The 23097-nt window shown below is 38.3% G+C and overlaps 1 protein-coding gene across 2 annotated transcripts in view; it reads left to right on the top strand.

The window, feature by feature from the left end:
• ssbp2a (single stranded DNA binding protein 2a) overlaps positions 1-23097 on the top strand; it is a 53750-nt gene that overhangs the window by 21080 nt on the left and 9573 nt on the right. For both annotated transcript variants that reach the window (XM_087801940.1, XM_087801931.1), the window contains exons 2-4: positions 7058-7130; positions 10612-10673; positions 10738-10822. In XM_087801940.1, the coding sequence (XP_087658066.1) occupies positions 7058-7130; positions 10612-10673; positions 10738-10822 (220 nt within the window). The remainder of the gene's footprint in view (positions 1-7057; positions 7131-10611; positions 10674-10737; positions 10823-23097) is intronic.

Here is a 23097-nt window from a genome sequence, read left to right as displayed (position 1 = left end):
TAGTAAAATCCCTCTTGGTTTAAGTCAAATTCACTTGACAAGTCCAGAATGAAGATATAAAGTTATAAAAAACACACACACAAAAAAAGACATCAACTGATTCTTAACATTTATTTTTTTAATCTGGCAATAGGGTGAAAAAAGTACTTTTAATTTACTTTTAAGAGCCTTAAACCCGTCTAGTCCCTGGGTCAAGGTGACCCGGAGGCCCAGAAACAAACAAAAAAAACCTTGACCCAGAGATAACACAAGGGTTAAGTTAAATCCATGTGAATGTCACATCAAGCTTGATGCTCAATACTAGCAAGTTAGTTTTAACAAATCTGCATCTTCAGAAGCTCCGTTCATGACAAACCAGATTTGCAAAAGTCTGTGATAGTGTTATTGGAGCCTGTTGCTCTCTAATGGCTCTTTTAGAGAAATTTACAGTCCTAATAGTCTAGAACACGAGTGATGCTTGTAAAGCAAAAAAGTCAAGTTCACCTCCCGAGATATTTAAGTTGTATTATAGTTACTTCCTTCTGTTTTATTACCGTAAGAGATAATTAATTTGCTATTTTGAGTCTAACCAGTGGTTGCACTTGATGAGGAGTTAATTTGTCGTTTTATACTTAGTATTTTTTTTTTTTTGATTTTTCATTCTTAAAGCAGCAATAAGTAACATTTTCACCTATTTTTTCACATTTTCTGATGTTTCATTTTAAACAGTCATGTCTTACAGTATGTAGTAGAACAACCTACCTATTATTTTAAAAATCCACTTAATTATGTTACTATGACGACCACCTGGAGAATCTGTGACCAAACTTTTACAGTAGTTGTAAAAGACATATGAAGCACTGGGAAATATCAGGATCCTTAACCTCAACAGGTTTTCATGCTGCATTTAGCAATGGCGCATCTGAGATTCTTAGGCATTGCAGTAACACTTTTCCCACATGGGGGGTCGCCAGAAACAACATTTTAAACCTACTAATTGTCCCTTTTGACACTGCAATACAGGATTAGTTCTCAAATAGTTTTCTAAAGCTATTTTTAATTGACTACAAAAATGGGGGACTTTTTTAGGGGGGAATTCAACGTTACTATAAAATTGTACATCTCGTAACTAACTAAACTAACCTAACTAGTATCTATGGCTACCATTTTCTAAATTTATTAATCACGTTTTTTCATACATTCAGACAACCCCACATCGTTATCTTTACTTGAATGGACTAAATATCTTTTATTTCTCAATTATAAGAAACTACTTTTGTCAAACACAATTCGGGCAACTATGACATTAACTTAAGCAAATGTTTATTCAAGTTTTTTAAGACGTAAACGTGTCCTTTTTGTTAAAAATGAATGCTAATGCTACATTAAAAAAGTGTGATTGTTAGCATCGGCCCTCGAGCTAGATTAGCCATCTGTGACATATTTGTTCGGCTCTCACGCAGATTGAATCAATAACCGACAAATCCAATACACGCTCATTGTTTGTTGTGAGGGCGAAAGCCGTGCCAGACTTTGATGAGCGTAAGTCGATTAGGAATGATCGCTGGTCTTCTCTAAATGCTGATCTTGGGGAAACACTTGTGGACTAAGTGTGGGGTGTGGCTGGGGGGGGGGGGCGTCGCCTCCTCCTCTCCGGATGAGATCATTCTATCTTCCACCGCCGCCTTCATTAGACCCGATTCTCCCTCCTGACGGTTTCGGGCTCAGATTTACAGCAGCAACCCGGTGACGGGGGTTCGACTCCCAATATGACTCAAATTAAATCTGACAAAATCACTCGTGTCGTGAAGGAGAAAAAGAGTTCGGCGCTCTCTCTTCCCCTTGTTAGCACAATTTCTCCACTTTCGGAATTTTCAGCACATCAACCCTCAATCGCGGCTAATGCGGCGTCCTGTTTGTTTACAAACACAAATTGCAGACACGTTGGAAATGGAAAACGCTCTGATGGATGAAGGACAATGTGGGCAAACTGATATCAGATCCAGGGGCGAGTTGAAATTCATCAAGTGTTCTTAATTCCTAACGCAGTCGGAGTTATTTAAAGCGACGGCTCGTGTAAACGACAAGAGAGTGGATTCGCGGAGTCAAAAATCGGCTGACCTTGACCCCCGGCGTCCTCCGCTAATCCTCAGATCATATCTCAGCGGTTTGACTTTAGATTCCACATCACTGACTTTTCATCAGCTTAATTCGACAATGTGAACAGTTCCGTGAACCTGTGGCCGAGAGGTTCCAGATGCCGGCGCCTCGATGTGGACTCGTCAAAATGAATCGTAATTGAATTTATACGGAACTATTTAGACGTTCGTGACATCCATTAGTGACGAGCCGCTTTATATAAAATCAGAACTGAAAGTATGTACTTTTTTGAGTATTGTTTTGATTGTTTAAGCACTTTGTGACCCTGGTCTCGAAAAGCGCTATATAAATCAATATTTCTACTTACTTTCAAATAAGTTAATAAAAAGGCACATAAAACGATTCAAAGAGATTAAAAACCTATTAATGAATCAATAACGGACGTCGTCACTTTAAATCCAAGTCTGTAAAAGTGTGTTTTTGAAATGGATTTGAACGAAGTCAGTCAATTAACAGCCCTTATATAAAATAGAAGTACAGTTTATAATAGAAGTATTTAATTTTTTTAAATTAAATAAATAAATACGTATATATGCATTTTATCCAAAATTATTATCAAATTGTATCTATTATTTTTTTTGAAGAGCAATTATTTTTATTGTAGTAATAGTATATATATATATATATATATATACTATTACTACAATATATATATATATATATATATATATATATATATATATATATATCCCTTGTAACAGTAGGGAAATATTTTCCAATGTTAAGTCTCATCAATCTAAAAAAAGGATTATATATAAATATATCAATGATTCAAAGACAGTAAACAACCCAATTAATGAATGTCCATATATGCACCTGTACTATATGTGTGTATATATATATAAAAATATTATAATATATAAAATATATTATAAAAATATATTATATATATATTATAAAAATATTATAATATATATATATATATATATATATATATATATATATATATATATATATATATATATATATATATATATTATAATATTTTTTTCTTACTATTTTTCCTTGGGTTGTTCAGCTTTTCTATATCTTAGATCACAATTTTTATATATATATTTATTATATATATATATATATATATATATATATATTATGTATAACTTATAACTTTTTTAAAAATGTTCTTAAATATTTATATCACTAAAACTGTACACACAACTTTATAAATTAAAAAGACAAGTAAAGTAAAAAGAAAACCACAATAATAATTATTAAAAATAATGTAATGAAATATGAATGAGGTTACCCCGTTCCACATTTCACATGGTCATATTTTTAGAAGACAAATTTAAGCTTATATTATTTATATTTTTTTGACATTTATAGTGGACAAGAGGTCAGAGGGTCGTTGATCCATATATTTCTTAAACCTAAAACTGGTGATTGAGGTCAAATGTTTCTCCTTCTTTTCCTCTCAGACTCTTGTTGTGGGATCCCTCTCTCCGTCTGATCCATGTATCGTCCCATAAATCAACTCCCTCTTCACCTCTGCTGCTCCTCTGTGGTTACCCAACTTCCTCTGACCCTCATCTTTGGCGAGGGGTCAGAGGTCGCTGACATCTTGTCCGTTCCATTATCGTTTAAACCTAAATCCTTCCACCTGAACCCCGGCGTCTTGAATTCAGAACAACAATCAGAAATTTCCTTTCTTCTCCTCCTTCTAGAGTCTAGGGTTTAATAAATAGTCAAGCTGCTCACCGGCGAGACAGACTCAGACAGTTTGACAAAAAATATAGGAACAATTCTGTTCACTGATGTACAGTGCTTTGAAAAAAAAAGAAAAGAAAATGGACACATCTTTTATTCATGCTCGCTTGTCGGGGTATCAGGAGTTTTGTCAGGCCTCTCATTGTTCTGTTAACCTTGTCCCTGTAAAGAGCTCCGTCTTCGGTGAGACGTCACCACAGGCCGCCGGGAGGAGGAGGAGAAGAGAAACGACGACATGTTCGCATCTTTTTCATCATTTCCACAAACAATACAGTGAAACATGAAACGAACGGAGGGCGCGCGGAATGTTGAGTTGTGACACAACAGTCTGCATTATTAACGGCGCCACTTGTGCGGCGAGGAAGCGACACGCGGCGCGCCGATCCATTGATGACGTGAAGAGGTTCATTCATTGTCTCTTGGAAAGCAGCGTGTTCTCAAAACAAATCTCTTCTGACTCGTCACATTTTTTAAATCCTCATCCAGTTTCGTTTTTAGCATGTTTTTCAATTTTTCATCTGAGATGACACTTTCACTTCCGCCAGATTTCGATGAAGCGTCCTCCCTCTGTTACAAATGGCGTCAGAAGTAGGATGGTCTTCACGACAGTCCAAGAGTACCCCGGAAGATTAAGGAAATAGTGACCATACGCATTTATTTTTGATAACATGGGAAAATTAAACCATTTTTGTTTGTGTTTAAGATGCTTTTACAAAAGTTGTGTTTAACCAGTATCTCTAACTGTGCGTTCAAGACAAAGTAGTCCAAGATGCTGCAGCAGTAGTTTCGGAGGATATTTCACAACAAATTTTTGTGATCGCTGAAATATCTTCTTGAGTCCAGAGACATTTTTGTAGGACGTGTTAAGGGCCTTTTGTAGGATGTAGTGCATGTGATCTGTTTGAAAATACACACCTATTTAATCCAGGACCGGTTTTGAATGCAAATTGTTGTTTACTTACCAACAATAATCAGTCTTCTATTATTTTAAAAAAAATACATGAAAAAAATGGGAAAAGGTTTAATTTTGGTACAACTTCATAGTCAGTAGTTTAATTTCCTCATCCTTTTTTTTGTTTGTTTTTAGAATAAAACTTGAATGACTGAACACAAACTGTGACACTCGAGAAAAAATGTATTTTTATGTACGGTAAGGTAAGGTTAGGTAGAACTTTATGGATCCCTCAGGAGGTCTCCTTCGGGAAATAGTTTTTTCCAATAGCCACAGCAAATACAGCAATTTTTCACAAAAAATAAATCACAATAAAATAAGAACAAGAACAAAGAGAAATAAAAAGAAATAACAAGATGATCCAATCTAAGTCTAAAGATAAAGATAAAGAACATAGATCAAAGAAAAATAACAAAGACAAAGTATACAAAGATTAACATAGAACAGAACGTCATGATACTTTTGCTCCACTCCTGCCCCTGAACTCAGAATGTGGAAATAAAGTTGTTGCCATACATGTGAAACGCTAGGATTATATTGAGTTTCTCAATCCCTGGCTTCCATAAATACTACTGCAGTGGCAGAGGTAGTTCATCTGGACCCACAGGCAACACAAGGGATAGCACAAACACATTTGTTTCCGGTCCTTCAGGTCACCTTGACCCAGAGATAACGCAAGGGTTAAGTCCAAATGTATAGATTTTTGTATTTAGATCAATGGTAAAAAATATTTCACCCCTCATTACGAGTCATTATATTTTGAAGAGTAACCATTAGCACAAGACTGCTATGTCGCAACATCATAGCATAGCCAAGTCATATTCTTCATCCTGATTTTTATTTTTTTTCTTCTACATTAAGGGCCACACCCAGACTAACTGTTCTAACTCACAGTCGATACTAAGGCATCCCATCATTATTAATACTATTTGCATTACTTTCAATTGCACAAATCAAGATTTTGCTAATGCTAAATGCTAACAATGAGACGGCAAGAAATCTTGTTTCTTCTGGTTAATAAAGTCGGTGCAACATAAGTGTAAACAATTCCAGGATCAGTTTATTGTTCTCGCTATCTCCTAATGGGCAGAACTACAAGGCGAGAACGCAGGAAACTGATAAAGGGAATAAGGAGGATGGAAGGGCCGGAGGGGCCGGAGGGGCCGGAGAGGGGGAGCGAGGAGATGGAGCACCTGTGTGCAGAACAGAAAGGTGCATAGTTCATCATCTTCAGCCGTGCAGACGCCGCTGTCTGGAGAGTTTATTTTTACCTCTGGAGAAGTGGAGTCTGGAGCGACGACAGCCGCTCAGAGGGGATTCTAGGACACGGAGAAACGTCTCCGCCAACGTCTGCCGGTGTAAATAATCATCAGTGTTTCATAAACATGATGAATATAAACATTGTTTTATCACCGTGTTTACCAGGTGGTTTGGAGTGACGCGGGGTTTTAATGCCCGTCGGCTTTTCGCCGTCATGTTCGATACCTGAGAGACGATCCGGGGGGATTTCTTTTCTCTGAATGTCCGGCTTGAGTCCGACACGCTCCTAGAAAAAAAAGGTCAAAACGCAAGATTTTTTTTTTTTTTCCCTCGACCAGCATCTGAGGCTTGTGTTCATAGCAGGATGTTTGGTCGTAGTTTAAAGGTCACAAGGTAGAATCTTGTTGTTTACTTTAAGACTAAATAAAACCGTGAGTCAAGCACACTTTCCTCCTGATGGAGTCAATAGATGGTAAAACTAGCAAATGATTTAATTGTTTATTTAATAAATAAATTAAAAAAAAGGTTGTGTTGTCAACCTGCTCTGAGGAACAACATTTATTACCTTTTAAACAGTGCTATTAGAAGACCCATAATGCACTGCAGCAGATTTAATTCCGTCTCTTTTTTGATGGAGACATTATTATTATCCCCTGAAGTGATTCTTTCGTCGAGGCAGGTTCACGGCCGCCATTTACAAATCAATCCGTAACTGTTTTAAAACTCCTGATAGTTCTTCACCTCAGAGCGACTCGGTGTCGACACGGAGGGTTGGTGGTCCGGGTTATTGATGAACAAATGAAGCGCCCCAGTCCTCGGGGATTCATTCTACCGTGTTATTTACAGATACCATCCTGACTCACTGTATTTCAATGGAACTTGTTTGTGTCTTAGATTAAACTGTTGTGTTTATGCTTCATATCCGAGTCGTTTTTTGAGATGTTTCCGACAAAAAAAAACACTTGTTTATTTTTCTCTCTCTTCTTCTCTCCTCGCCAGGTTAGCTCTGTACGTCTACGAGTATCTGCTGCATGTTGGAGCTCAGAAGTCCGCACAGACTTTCCTGTCAGAGGTGAGCGTGTTCATGATGACGCCATGTTGGTCTGTGAGGGGAAAAAAACATGATGGTGAAAATGGAAATTGAATTCATTTTTATTTGATTGAGTCAGTTTTATAGATGGCACAGGAATAACATAAGAAATACAGAGTTAAAAACATAATTTATTTTCTTGTTTTCTATGCAAAAATCGAATTATTGGCTTTTTTCAGGCATTTTTTCATGGCTGACAACAATTCAATTAACCAAACTCCAGATTCCCTGGACGTCAAATGGATGCACTGTCTTCACCTCTGTCTGTTCTTCCTCAGGTTGTAGACAAATATTATGATGGGAAAAACAAACTAGATTTGTTCACTGGATCAGGTGCACCTGTGGGTGTTTAATACAAATGAGTCCAGCTTGGAAACCTTTAAAGTTCTTCTCAAAATGATCAGTAATTACTGGGAAAATAGATGATATAATTTATAATAATGAATATAATTAATGTTATTTATAAGGCGCCTTTCAAAACACACAATGACAGCATACAGACAGATTATAAAATGGTGAAAACAGCCGTTAAACATGAGTTATAAACTGAAGACATATATGAAAATGAATTGGAATTTTTAGCCTCACTGGGCGTAAGGTAAGCTGTTGATAGGACAAATTCTATATGGGAACCTACAACCAAGACTCAGCATTATAGTTAGACTTGATTTTTATGAACTTCAGGTTTGTTTTTCAGGTTGTGCCGTTTTGTTTTTGTTTTGACATTACACTGGTCCGAGGTGTGAACAGTTTGGGGACCACTGAACTAACAGACATAAAAGAAAACATACAATATGTATTCAAGGGGTTATTAATAAGAAAACCAAGAATTATTTTTTTCTATTTTTAGGAACAAACAGACACTAAAAGCCCCTCATGGGGGGGATTTAATATGTTAGAGAAAGGGAATCCCTCATTGGTCTCAATTGGTAAAACTTTCATTGATTTAAACTGCTTGAACTATTTTCTTTTGTCAAGTATGAATCTCCTTCTGCCGCGTTATGAAGGCAGAAGTCTCAGCTCAGTCTTCTCTCTACACTAAAAGCTCTTCTCTGGGAATCCCAAAAGAAAAAGCGTGGTCTAAGGACCAGTACTGGTCCGCGAGGCCCTTGATACGAGGCTTAGTGTCATAAATGATTGAATTTCTGCTGAGATTGATTGATATAAGTTTCTGAAAGTTTTTTTTTTATTTTGAACAGAATAAACAGGTGTTTGATGGTCTTGACATTTTTTATTTTGGTTGGATTTATCCTAAAGTCGGTCGGTGGAGATAAGGCTGACATTAAAGTGTCACTGAAGACAGACGTGTGTGGGGCCTCATAACAAATAGAGATTTTTCAAAAAGTTATCTTCGTCTCCTCCTTAGAATACTTTAAAACTTTTTTCAAGATTTCATCTTTTTTTAATTAATAATTCAATTTAATTTTAAATCCATATATCAGTTATTTTAAAGCACTTTATGTCAAATATCTACTGTATATTTTGGGGAGGTCTCGAGTGAGAAAACAAACTGCACTTTTGCACTTTTGCTAGAATCAAGATTTCCCTGGAAGCGTGTTGTAACTGCAGCGCGAGGCTGCAGCATCAACATCTGCCAGTAATCAGGCTAAAAGGATCTCGCTGCAGTGAAGGTAAATGAATGAACCTCCGGGGAATGCAGACCACAAGAAGAAAGAATACGCAGACACAGTCGATGCTATTTTCTCTCAGACGGCGCTGAAAGTGTCCTGACCTGAACTGTCGGGGGGGGAACAAAAAAAAAACGGTATTTGGGCTGAGCCGCCGCCAATTAAATGTGACAAAATTGGAGACGCCATGCAAATGTTGTCGCCTCTTTTTGTAGCACCACAGTGAGAAATAAATCCGTCTTTGTCAAAAGTGCCGCCGGAAATAAAGTCTTAACTCCCGACTGTTAGAGGAGACTGAAAGCATGTGGGATAAACAAGGAGGAGCAGTTCCTGACCCCCTTCGACACCCCACTCCCCCCCCCCCCCCTTCACGACCGTCTTCAAAGCAAAACATTCCATCAAAAAAAGTCAGAGTGTCTGATTCACAGCTGAGGTCAGGACAGTCTGAATTCGCGCTGCAGTCGTTTTGACTCTTCCTGTTATTTTGGGACTCGTGCCACTGAAGCTGTCATTTTGAAACTATATATTTTTTAAATGTTTTCCTGTAACCTTAACATGCTCGACCCTCTGGAGTTAAGTGTGGAATATGAAACGATGAGGGAACGAAAGTATTCCATGTTTTAAAGCGAGAACATTTTTTTTATAAGTTCCAAGCGCTCACAACCTGCAGGGGGTGCCACTACGTTGGAACGCCATGATTAAGTGGCACCGAAAAGAAAAGTACTCTGAGAGTTCGGACCTCCGCTATGAAGCGAATTCATTAATATTATTAGTTAGCCATGGACATGTGCAAATTCTAAACAGTGCAATGGAAAAAAAAATGTGAATTAAATAAATAAACTGTCAAATTTTACCTTTTTTTTGCAGTTCTATGTCAAATTGCAAAAGCACACAATCAATCCTTTTTGTTATTTTTCGCATGTGAAAGTCAGCACTGCCTCTCAGCCAATCACTTACATTTCGCCCCAAAAAAAACGTCCATTAGTATTTGAAATATTTTATATTATATATTCAATACACAGTAGTTACAGCTAAAAAAAATTAAGAGATCAGTCGCTTGAGTAGAAAATGACGCTGGAATCTACAGGAGTCCGATGGTAATTCCAGAAAATGCACCTAAATATAATGTATTCCTTGTATTCCATGTATTATTATCTACTTTAAAATCATGAATTCAAGCTGCCATGGTGGCTGATTCCATTCGTCTATGGACTTTTATGTTGCAAACACAAGAAAAAAGTTTCAGCAGAAGTTTTACCACTATTTTAATGTTCTTTACTTAAGTGTCAGAAATGTATACAAATCCAATGATTATATTTTAATGATGAGATTTTATCAAATGTTCATTTATTCATCCACCTGACCAACTTTGACTTTAACACGTAAAAGGCCCAAAATCTACTCTGTACAAATAGTTTTTCTAACAGCTGCTCTGGAGTCTGTTCACAGCCAGCACTAGCGAGGCAGAGAAAATATGTATTTATACAGCTTTAAAAAACAAAACAAACACTGACTGCGCGATTCAAATAGTCAGAATTAAATGATCTGTAAACGGCGCTCACTGAGTTGTAAAATGAACCAAAGTCTCACTCAGAGAACAGCCTGCGAACTCCCAACTGTCTGGCCTGAAAATAGACTAAAACAGGGGTTTAAAACTTGCGATGGTATTGTGTGGCCCTTCGTTTGAGGGGCGAAGCGAGGCACTACATCGTTTTAATTCTCCAGAGAACCGGTGGATCACAGATGGTTTTATTGGCTGTTATTCACAAAGCCAGACTCTATATAAAAGCTAATATTTCTCGAGATTTTCTTCATCTTCTGACTTGTGTCTCCAGATCCGATGGGAGAAGAACATCACATTAGGGGAGCCTCCTGGGTTCCTGCACTCGTGGTGGTGGTGAGTGTTAAATACTTGAATGGATGTGTCTTGGAGGCATTAAAGGTCCTTCTCTGCTCCACAGTGTTTTCTGGGACTTGTACTGCGCGGCTCCCGAGAGGAGAGACACGTGTGAACACTCCAGTGAAGCCAAGGCTTTCCATGACTACGTGAGTCTGAAGCACGTTTGGTTTTCATCGATGGTTGATGGTTAACTTGTCAGAGAGAACAACACATTCATTCATTTTAATCAGGAGAGAAAGTAGAGCACAGCCTACCTGTAGAGCACCATGTACACGACCACTGGTGCAGTTGAGCCTTACGCTATCTAACGGTCAAGGTGACCAGAAGGCCCGAAACGAAATGTGTTTGTGGTATCCCTTGTGTTATTTCTGGGTGAAGTTTACCCAAAGGCCTGAAAACAAATGTGTTTGAGGTATCCCTTGTGTTATCTCTGGGTCAAGGTGACCCCGAAGGCCCGAAAACAAATGTGATTGTGGTATCCCTTGTGTTATCTCCTGGTCAAGGTGACCCGAAGGGTCACTGTTTGTGTTATCCCTTGTGTTATCTCTGGGTCAAGGTGACCAAAGGCCCGGAAACAAATCTGTTTGTGTTATCCCTTGTGTTATCTCTGGGTCAAGGTGACCAGAAGGCCCGGAAACAAATGTGTTTTAAGTATCCCTTGTGTTATCTCTGGGTCAAGGTGAACCAAAGGCCTGAAAGCAAATGTGTTTGTGGTATCCCTTGTGTTATATCTGGGTCAAGGTGACCAGAAGGCCATTATACAAATGTGTTTGTGGTATCCCTTGTGTTATCTCTTGGTTAAGGTGACCAAAGGCCCAGAAATAAATGTGTTTGAGGTATCCCTTGTTTTGTCTCTGGGTTAAGGTGACCCAAAGGCCTGAAAACCAATGTATTTGAGGTATCCCTTGTGTTATCTCTGGGTCAAGGTGACCCAAAGACAGCACAAGGGATACCACAAACACATTTGTTTTTCTGGCCTTCGGGTCACCTTGACCCAGACACAAGGATTTATGTAGATTGCAATTCTTTGTCCCACATTCAAATAAGATAATTAGTTCAAGTTGAGGATTCAATTTTGTTCAAGTTCAACTTTTTGATGCAGGTGCAAGTTTCAAAGTATATTTTTTGGAGATACTAGCGATGAGCACTTCTTCTTCTGTTTGCTCGTTAAAAACAGGTTTAAATGCGTTGAATAATATTAGTAAAAAATATATTTCCTTCCTTATCACGATTAATCTGATGAATCAAAAAATGTGATTATATTGCGACCAGTATTCTCGCAGCTAACTTGTCGTATGCAGGTTTTTTTTCGGTCTACTGCGTCTTCTCTGCTGCACTACAGTAAAAAAAAAAAAAGGTTCCTGCAGCGACTGAGATTACTGCCGGAGCATTTTTAAGATAACCCCTTGACCGTCCTGGGGATGGATGAATGCGTCCCTCCGGGGAAGGTGCGAGGAAAAAAAAAGGAGGATTATTGTTGTTTTTTTCCCGGCGTCTGACTCATCAGATTTGACTGTTGTTTATTGAGATATATGGCGGCCGAACACGGGTCAGAGGTTTCTGCATCAGCAGCAGAGTCGTCGACATCCTTTTGGCGCGAGTGAGCCGGGCGGCAGGGCGTGCATGCGCAGGTGACGCCGCGACGACGATGATGATGATGATGATGATGATGATGATGATGATGATGGGAGTGATGAATAGGCACTCGGAGGACGGGGCGGCTTTGTGATGATGTCATCCCGGCTCCGAGGAAAAAAGAGCTGGAGGGCGGCTCGACCTCAGGAGAGGAAAACCAGGCTGTGAGAGTGTGAGGAAATATCGATACACTTGATATATCGAAACTATTTTTTTACAGTACTGTATTTTTATTGAACAGCAACGTATCAGCCCCCCCAATTATTTATTTATTTATTATTTATTTGGGGGGTTTTGAAATTCATTTTTAAGCGTATCATTTAATAAAGTAATAAGTAACCAAAATATTTTTTCGTTAAAATCAACTTGCAGATATTCCTTTATTATGTCTTGATGCAATTTAACTTTGAGCTGCTAGGTGGCAGCAGTCATTACGCTGTGCCTGAGGATGAGAGGATGCAGTCGTTTCCAGCTGCTTTTCCTCAACCACTGAATATGTACTTCTGGGTTTGTTCGACTTGAGCCAGAGGCAACGCAAGGGATACCTCAAGCACATTTGTTTGTTTTTTCGGGCCTCCGGGTCACCTTGACCCAGAGATAACACATGGGATACCTCAAATACATTGGTTTCCGGGCCTTCGGGTCACCTTGACCCAGAGATAACACATGGGATACCTCAAATACATTGGTTTTCGGGCCTTCGGGTCACCTTGACCCAGAGCTAACACATGGAATACCTCAAATACATTGGTTTTCTGGCCTTAGGGTCACCTTGACCGAGAAATAACACATGGGATACCTCAAATACATTGGTTTTTGGGCGTCCGGGTCACCTTGACCCTGAGATAACACCCCTCTTGCATTTGAAATGTTATCACAAACAATAAAATCAGGATAACGGTGGCAGTAGAGATTCGTAATCGGCTCGAAAAACACATTAGAAAATAGAAAGAAGAATTGTTGAACATTTAACGTTCCTTTTTGTGTCGTCTACATTTCTTCAGAGCTTCTTTGAAATCTGTTTGTCTTCTTCGAGTCATTGGGAGTATTTGTCAACAGTCATGTGGTCAGGAAGGTATTACAAATATCGCATAATATCGTATCGTTGTTATATCGTGACACATATCGTCAGATTCCTGACAATACTAAATTCTACTCGTCAGAGTTAAATTAATAAATAAAAACGCCAGCAGGGAGTGTGTGAAATCCACCTGCCGGGTGAAATCAGAGACTAGTAATTAGAGCAATTGTAATTAGAACAAGGTCACATTCAATCAGGCGGCGCCACGACACACTCCGTCTTACCCTCCAATCAAAGGCGCGACAATATATCCGACGCTCTATTACAAGCCGACGCCGCCGTTGTCGTGGACCCGGCAAGAGAAGAATGCGTCTTAATTCGGTGTCTCTTGTTCTGTTTCCCCCCGACTTACAGACCCGATGTAGATTCGAATCAGACGTTTTTTGAAGGTAATTATTTTCAGATAAGAGATAATTATAGAGCCGTCTCCTAATTAATGCCGCTCGTTCGCTCCGCGTCCCTCTCGGTGCTGATAATTGATGGGATTGCGACAAATCCTTCCACTTGATTCGCGAGATTGTCCCGGTACGAAGTAGTACCTGCAGGAGATAACAGGAGTATCATCACGACGCGTGGATCATCGGCGCTAGATATTAACGATGATGATGATGATGATGATGCTGGGCCTCGGACGTTTATGTTTAAAAGGGAAAAGGCTCACGAGCGCCGAGCGAAGAGAGATGCAAGCGTATTGATTTCCGGGCTTTTCGGGGCTTCGGAGAGAGAGCGTTCACAGTTCTGTTAAGTGCTTTGTAAATTACTCTCTCCATTTCAGATGTGCGGTTTCCATTTCAAAGAGCCATGATGTCATAAAAACAAGCAATTTTTTAAATGATAATGCTCTCTTCGGATATGAGATCATTATAGAAAAATGTCAACTTCACCGGGGAGTGGAACTGGAAAAATTGTTGTGCAGGGAAATTAGTGAAATTAAATATTTATGACAGAATGTTGTTTATGAAGGTTTGATTATGTGTTACTCTATTCTTTTATCGAAAAAAAGGGGAAAATGATATGGAAAATCTTATAACCTGCATTTTATTTTTGTTTCCCCCCATAAATATTATGGACATTTTATTTTATAGTTAAAATGTGATGCTCTTTTAGCATTTGAAATTATATTGTAAGCGATTACGGTGCAGAACGGCGTCTGTACCATTTTTGAATTGGCTCATAAAAACACACTAGGGACAATAGGCGAGGAAGAGTTGTTCGTTGTTCGAATTTAAATTTCTAGATGTAATTCAGAATAATACACTTCACCATCTGTTCCATGTCATGTTATCAACATTTCCGCAATATTTATTTGAAATCTTTCTTCTTTTTTTTTAGTTATTTGGCAGAAAATTGATGGTCAGGTGTGTCACATAGCATACTAGCCAACAAAGTAAAAGCTAATTTTCAGTGTCTACTTCTGTCGCTGCTCTTCGACTGCATTTTTATTCACTTTTAGTTCAGTCGGAAATATTGTCTATAATGTAGAGACATTTACATATTTGACATCATCGAAAGTGTGAAAGAATGAATCATAGCCATATGCTGACTTGTTATGTAGCATTACTGCACAATATAGGGAGAGATCATTATATATATTTCATATATAGTTCATTTTATTCACAGCTGCCTTTTTTCATACTAAAACCAAGTAAAAATTATACTTACACACACCAACATGAAAATAGAATAAAATACTGATATCTATAGTATTAATATAACTGTATAAAGAACCAAAGTGAATTTAAAATGTACACTTAAATGCAACAAATATACAAAGGTCATATTTTGACTTCCAGATATGTTTATTTATTAACTCGTCTTCCTTTACATCACATTTGATTTCACGCAATAATTAACCATATTGTATATTTTTCTTCTAAATGAATGTTTAACTGTATAAAATTTTACATGATTGATCACTTTTAGATACTTCTTTGTTCATATTGTCTAAATGTTACTGAAAATACTTGTGTCTTTGTGTGTGTATGGACGTGTATTTGTGTGTACTTGGAGCCTCCCTCTTATATTGTGTTCTAGGTAAACATTTGGGTGTCAAAAAGCACATGCAAAACGAAACTGAGTGAAAAGAGATGCTAAAACTGTCTCTAACTTAACTTATTTTACAAAAAAAAACACAGAATCTAGATTTGATTATTGAAAGATGAGAAAAGGGTAGAGATCAGTTGTTGTTTTTTTCTGTATGGCGTCACCCAGGGCACCAGTTTAGTTCCGTTCAGCTTCTATGTTCTCATGAACCAGGCCTATCTGTGGACCGGATCTCAAATCTTTGTACTTTCCTCTCCTTGCATGGAATCACCTCTGACAGGGACTCTGCATGCAGAACAGCGTGTATCATGAGCAGAACCTGCTATCAATACGTGTCATCACCGCGGGAGATACCAGCCACGCAGCAGTTAGAGGGAAGGAGAGATCAAGAGGCACCTCGGAGAGAGCGTCTGATAAGAAGCGCTTGGTGCTGCCAGATGGGTTTCATTCTCGCTCTCTGAAGCGGGGAAACAAAATTGAAAGTGTTCGATGGAGCGCTTGGATGTGACTCTGTCATGCAGATGAAGAAGTCAAATAGTGGTAAATGTTTCTGCTCCGGCTCTTCGTGGGGGTTTTGACGTGGATGTGGTGAGAAGGACAGTAGCAGTGGGTTACTGTGGTGGGGGTCTGTTTTATCTTCTTTAAAGGATAATATCAGGATTACACTGGTCTGGTCTGGGGACCTGTCCAGGGTGTCACTCACCTCTCACACTGTACAGCTGGGATACATTCCGACCACTAAACCCACTAGACCAGACCCTCGAACCAAATTAATAAAAGTAAAAAAAATGTGTATTGTGCATCATACTTGTAGAGTAGATATTGCTTCTTAGATCATAGTTTTTAACTACTCAATTTTATTTTTTCCTTTCTTTTCATTTACTTCTTTCAAAATTTAATTAATGAAAAATATATAAAACAATTCGATTATTTATCACTTTTCATTGTTTGTTTTTTTATTCAAATGTATTTCAAATATAATAATGTAAAAAGTGAAAAATTAACTTTTACAACATGCAATTATTATTATTTTTATTTTTTATTTTTTATAAAAGGTGTTTCATGTTACTTTCTTCTTTACCTACCTTACCTTGATGGCCCCTCACAGCAAGTAAGTAAGTGATTTATATTTATAGATGTATATATAATTATACAGTAGCCATTGCATTCAATGTGGCCCCTTATGAAATGTAATTAAAAAGAATCAGAAGAAAATATACTGAACAAAAAACAAAGCTTACTTTTTGAATAATTTGACTTTAATTTGTCTAAAACTGGTTGAATCCACCTCATTATTTGATATATTAAGGGGCCTGACGGTGGGGTCAGGGTGGACAGATGATGTTCATCACAAATATTAACAGGTTAACCAGGTTTAAATTAACTCTAAACTGAGTTTAAACCCACAGTTCAGATGAAAAGCGAGATACAGAGCAGAGAGGAGGAAGGGTCGGCGATGTACTGAACTAGTCGAGAGCCAATGGGGGCAAGGGAGACCCCCAGTCTGTTTCCAGGGAAACATCCTTTTTTTTCTCCTCGCCGCCTCTCACATGCTCCAATGTTCCTTGGTGTTCTTTGAGGAGGAGGGAGAAGTGGAGGTGACTCACTGTAACACCATTGCCATGGCGATGAGGAGCGAGGCGAGCGAAAAAGGGAGAAAGAAAACGGGAATTTCCATCTAGCGGAGGAGAAGAGACGTGGACATGGTCGTGACAGAGAAATTTAAATAGAAACCGTTTTCTCTCTCGTCGGCAGCTTTTTGCTCTCTTTTGTTCCGTACGCTTATCTTCAGCCCCGGCTTCTAATCCTCCCCCGGCCTCTTATCTGAGTCATTCTGGTCCTCTTGTCTCAGAGGAGCATGTCTCCCACTGCTGAGTCATGTCACACGCGTGTTTGGACACGTCTACTCGATGTCGACATATGCAAAGCCGACGCTCCGGCGGTGGGCAGATGAGAAGAGGTCGTGACACAGTCATCTTCGGATGGATCTTCCGTGTTTGATGAAGTGGGCTCCGGTCGAAAGAAGAAGAAGAGAGTCGAGCATGTAGATGTTTACTCACAATCCTCCCACGAGACTCTCTCGATGGCTCGTGTATTTTAACAGACGCCATGTTTGTCTGGTTATGTTTCATGTTCCACTCGTGTCTCACTAAGAGACCTTCCTCTGGTGGTTTGTCGCTCGGTGACGATGAAATTGACTGACAGGAAGAAGGACCATAGACCAACACCAGTTCAGGAATATCTGTGAAGATGATATTCGAGGTCGAAGATAAACCAAGACAAAAACAAAACCTCCAGTAGAAGTCAAAAAAAAAAGTCGACTTACGTTCCATATCAACACTTGAAATAAGCGATGGGATGATGGAGTTTTCGTGACACACTTATCTATGTTTAGAGCTCAGTAGGGGGCCTTAGTTTCAATAAAGTATCTGTTGAAAGAAATAGATTATAGAGCAGAGGGTGCTCTGAAGAGAAGGATGCTGATTCGTGAAGCTTTATCAACACATTACTCATTGAAACCAACATGGCTAATATGAGATTCCTCGAGCAACATGAAGCAAAAGTGATTATTTGATCTATAATGACATTATCCATGTAATGAGAGCGAGCATCTACATAAAGACGGGGACAATAGATCGTTAATGATGTATTTTGGTACTTAATAGATGTTTGAAAATTAAACAAATGTTCACTCACATGTATAACTAGAGAAAGCACTTCGACAGCGAATACCGCCGCCAAGGATCTAATTTGAAACAAACTATAAAATGGACTCTTCCATCAAATCAATGAGTCAATCAAACTCATGCTGTTAGAGTCAAATGAAAGATTATTTATTTATAATATAGTCTGTAGCAAATCTGTGAGAACCTTTCTGTTGACAGATTTGAGTCTTTTCAAATCCAACTCCTTAATATAACAGTGGAAAATGTTTTTAATTACTCAATGCTGTCAGCAAACAAATAAACAAATATTTTATTTCGCAGTAACAAAACACAAATTTAGTGTTTTGCTACATAGTTTGAAGTACTGATGAGTTGGAGAAGCTTCATGATGCAGTTTCCTCATTTTCTTATCACATATTGTTCAAACTGAGGGCGCCCCCTACTGAGCTATAAACAAAGGACAGTGTTTCATGAAGCTTCATCACTAGTTTTAAGTTGCCATTTTGGAACTTTAGTCATCTTTTTCTTGGACTTCTACTGAAGGATAATCGTTCAGGTTTCATTCTACAATGATTTGTCTTCGTATTCGTCAGCCTCAGGGACAAATAAATGTTCTGGTATATCAGACTTTGAGTCCTGCTCAGATATGAAGTCTTTAGTTTGACTTTAAATCTTTAACTCTAACTTGATCCATGTTTACGATTCTCAGTCTGAACTCTGGTTCTTTGGTGAAAAGGAATCTCCGAAAGTTTGATTTAATACCATTTTGAAAAGTGTTTTTAATACAAGAAACTCATATCATCATCATACATTTTTGATTATGGTACGCCGGATATCTACTATACCATAATTATTCATAGAAATATATGCTTGGATGAAACTACAGCCTGAATTTAAAAGACATGTATAGAAGACATTTCTGTATTGTTCTTCGTTTTTTTAAATGATATACAATCTCTTAAGTCACTTAAGGGACAACTATTGTGAAAACCCAACTCTACTGACTCACTCATATTTGTATTTTTATATTTTATTTCTTCTCCAAGATGCAGTAAGTCCCTCATCATGACCATGTTTTGAACCTATTACTTTATAAAGTTGTTCTGTGAAATCTGGGCAAACGATGATGTAATAATGTGGCGTGTCCGAAATCACGCTCTTCAGCATTTTCACTTAATATTTTAAGTGCATAAGTTCATCCACGCTGAGCAGTGTGCGAAAATGTATTGCGCAAAAAAAAACAGCTGCCATCTTAGTGACGTAGATGACCCTAAACGGAAGCTACGTCACTGACGACGTCTCTTCGGAGCAGATACAGGCGTAAATGTCTCGAGAGAAAACACTAATTTTACCACAAAACAACTCAACAGCAGTAAAAATGAAACACAACTTAACTTGTTTCAATTGACATAAAGCAAGACAGTCAAGTTGCAATCAGTATAAAAAACAAAGTGTGTAATAGCGGTTTGATTTGAGACAGTACTACCCTGTCGAAATTTGCGTACTAAGCAAGTAAGTGCATTGTCTTAAAGTGTACCGTAATTAAGTGCACTTGAAGAAGTGCACAATTTGAGAGACAGCAATGGTCTTCACTCCTCCTCCAGCCAGATGTCATCAAGGCCAGCTTTGTTTATACAACGAGTCCCTTGGCGATTGAGACTTCAGCGATTGATGATGCGTGGTGACAAACCTAGATGCTTGACCGATCACAGCAGAGTGGGTGTGGTTATGGTGAACAATATTTTATCTCCAGAAAACAGTGACAAACAATTTTTTTTATGTAAATATTTCAATGAAAATAGAGTTTTGTACGAACAGACACATACTGATGAGTACAATAGAGTCCAAGATCTATTTAAGAGGAATTAAATCAACAAATTAGTCGCCCTTTTTATACCGAAACACATGAAAAGCGAACGGTGTTCCTGTTCAAATGATTCAATCCGGGAGGTGGTCGGTAGAGAACTTAACCCAGCCGTGTTGTAAAAGTTGTTATTGTAGTTTTGCTGACGAGACGTGTAGCTAATTATTCCAGCGAGGATGAAAGAGAGCTGGGATCGATACGAGTGGAGGCTTGAACTGCTGACACAGCCTTGGACTGGTGTTTTGTGAATGACCTCGGATGACCCCACTTCATTCTGCCGCTCTGTTATCTTCTGCTCATACTCATCACGGATTATAGAGGAAGCCTTTTTTTTTTTTTCAAAAGTACGTCTGCATGTCCACAACAGTATCGACGTAGAGCAGCTAAACGTATTTTTTTTTGTCTCAAAACTGTCCGTATTATCTGCGCCTCCGTCTTCCTCCACTTTCATCTCGCCACCGTTTGCCCCTTATCTCTGGCAGCGTCGGAGGATGATAGCAGAAGCTGCTCCGGCTCCGATCATTTCCAGCTCCGTCCATGTATCTGATATATCTATGTATCTATATTCTGCTGCCCAGAGATGTTTACAGAGCTCCGCACTGACACCAGAACCTCATGATATAGGAACTCATCGAGGAAAATCACCTGCTGAGATTCTGCTTCAACCAAACATGAATATATATAAATGTACATGCTAAAAACATGAATATACAGTAAATAAAATAATGATACAAGAGAGATTTGATTTAATTAAAGCCATAAACTATCAACTTTCGCTTCTATTGAAGTTTTTTGTCATTTGTAAGTTAGTTATTCTACTTTTAAAGTACTACTTCAGTGAATGCAAATAATTGTACTTGAAAAAATGATTGTTGTCCATGAACGATTGGGTCCAAGTGTAGTAGCTGTTTGTGTTTAAATACATTTCTATGAGGACAGAAGCAAATGTTATTGTGCGAGTCCGTGTGTGTGTCATTTACATTGTAGCATCTCTTCTTTCCATTTCCTCTCCTCCCTTTGTTCAGGAAGTGGACTAATGGCATTTGAGAGGATGAAGGGAGCGAGAGGAAGAGAGAGAGAGAGAGGGAAGAGATGGACTTCCTTCCTGTGTTGTTGTGGGTCGTTCACCGAGCTGGTTGAGACTAAGTTTGGACGCTAATGTCATTAACAGTTTTAGGTTCTTTCAACACTTTTTCTTCAGTCATACTTTGAATGTGACTTAAATAAAACCAAGAATATGAATCAGATCTGGTTTAAAGATACGTTTTTTACTTGTATACAGGTGAGAAAGTAGAACAGTTTACATGAATGCTGCCTGAAGCAAAGAGCTATTAGTTCGCTATTATATCTTTCCTGCCGTGTCATGAGCCATTAATGATATTACTCTAAAGGTTTTCACCCAAAAAAAAAACTTGGATGAGTTATTATCCTCAAGGTCCAGTGTAGTGTTAAAATTATATTTTCTTAATTTGAGTCAAGAACACTTTACAGTCAACAGGGAGCAAGTGAGACGACAGGAAGTTGTACACGAAAGAATACACACAGGGATCAGGGCTTCACAATAAAAGGAACAGGAAGTGATACATGAGGGCATGAACATGACAGGACATGACAACTGATGATATGTAATAATATATAATACATTTTTTAAAAAAGTCAACGTTAAGGTCAAACTTTTCAAAGAGACATTCAAAATTGAGGGATGCTAACAAATGTCGCAAGCTAGCAGGTGAAATAATTGAATGTGCTAAAGAAGTTTAGACGTCAAATCAGCTTCATTGAAAATGTCTTGTTGTAAATAAGTAGAATTGTTTAATACTGATACTTTGTTCCTGTTGATCAAACTTTGTTTAAGACGAATACACTTGAAGATTAAGGGATAAATAAATACCATTATTTTAAATCGGCTCCAGAGATGAGTTCATTGATAGGGAGTGAGATAAAGGTGTTGTTTTAAACCATGCTTAAATAAATATTTATTTCAATGTTAGAGTAGAATTTTTTGAAGTCCAAAAGATTAGTAAAACATCTGTATGTTTCAATCAAAAACATTGAATAATAAAAGGCTTGTAGATAAAGTTTGACGTTTTAAACTACACTTATCTTCACTCAAATTTTGTTCATGTTCATACTGTAGATTTTAATCATCGTTTTAACAGTTGAAAAAGTGATGACACATGTTGAGAGGTTAAATGATTTTGGAATAACAGACAAAAACTCATTAGAAATGGGTCATAAAATTAAATATACTAAGCATTAAATACAAAAACCGTGTATTTGTTCCCATACTAAAACTACCACAGTAATAAATAGCCTCACTAGCTTTAGATAAGTTGGTCGTAACATAGAAATACCAGCTAATAAAAGTCAAAACACTTAATTCATCTGCTTTTATAATGATCGACAACAACATGGGAATCTCAGACGGTGCAGACGTGAAGAACAATCTGAGCTTTGAGTGTCTTTAAAAGCCAGTAAAAAAAGTCATCAAACAGTAAATGAGTCTCACATTATGGCGTCTCGATGCATCGTAAAACAAACAGTCCTCCGGTGTGGCAACAATGATCATTCGATAAATACAGTGACGTGCGACGGCGCTCGGAATCAATCATCATTAGTCATGTGTGACCCGTCACGGCGGCGCTCAGGGTTGATTTGTGCGACTGTTTTGAAGGAGACGAGGAGGCGGGAGCAGACAGGCAGCCATGCAGGTAGGACTCGCAGACGGAATATTGAAATTCCTCTCACGCAACACCACGAGTGTCTCTCTCCCGTCTCTCCCGAGGTTTGAAGGGAAAATGACTCCTCGTTTTCTCACGCGCAGGAAAACAAACCATATATATGCACAACACAGAGCCACAATAGGTATAAAGTCGGTCGCTTCAGAGGGTTTGAAGTTTCCTCATTAAGTGTCTCCCACACCTAATGGTGATGGGATTAGCGTAGCATGGACGTGGCGGAGACGGAGTTTGATTAGTTTGGAAACTGTGGCGTGCTGCGATGTGTACTACATTTAAATATCTGCACTGATTTTTCATGATCCTTTCACCGTGGGGGGAAGGGGGGGGGGGGGCGACACATGTTCTTATTTTAGACCTTTTGATTTGAAAACATAATTACAATCAAGAAAAA

This window comes from Callionymus lyra, chromosome 1, assembly GCF_982586985.1.
Source record: "Callionymus lyra chromosome 1, fCalLyr1.hap1.1, whole genome shotgun sequence".
Classification (NCBI taxonomy): domain Eukaryota; kingdom Metazoa; phylum Chordata; class Actinopteri; order Syngnathiformes; family Callionymidae; genus Callionymus; species Callionymus lyra.
Note: the sequence above shows the minus strand (reverse complement) of the source record. Positions and strands in the feature narration are given on the sequence as shown.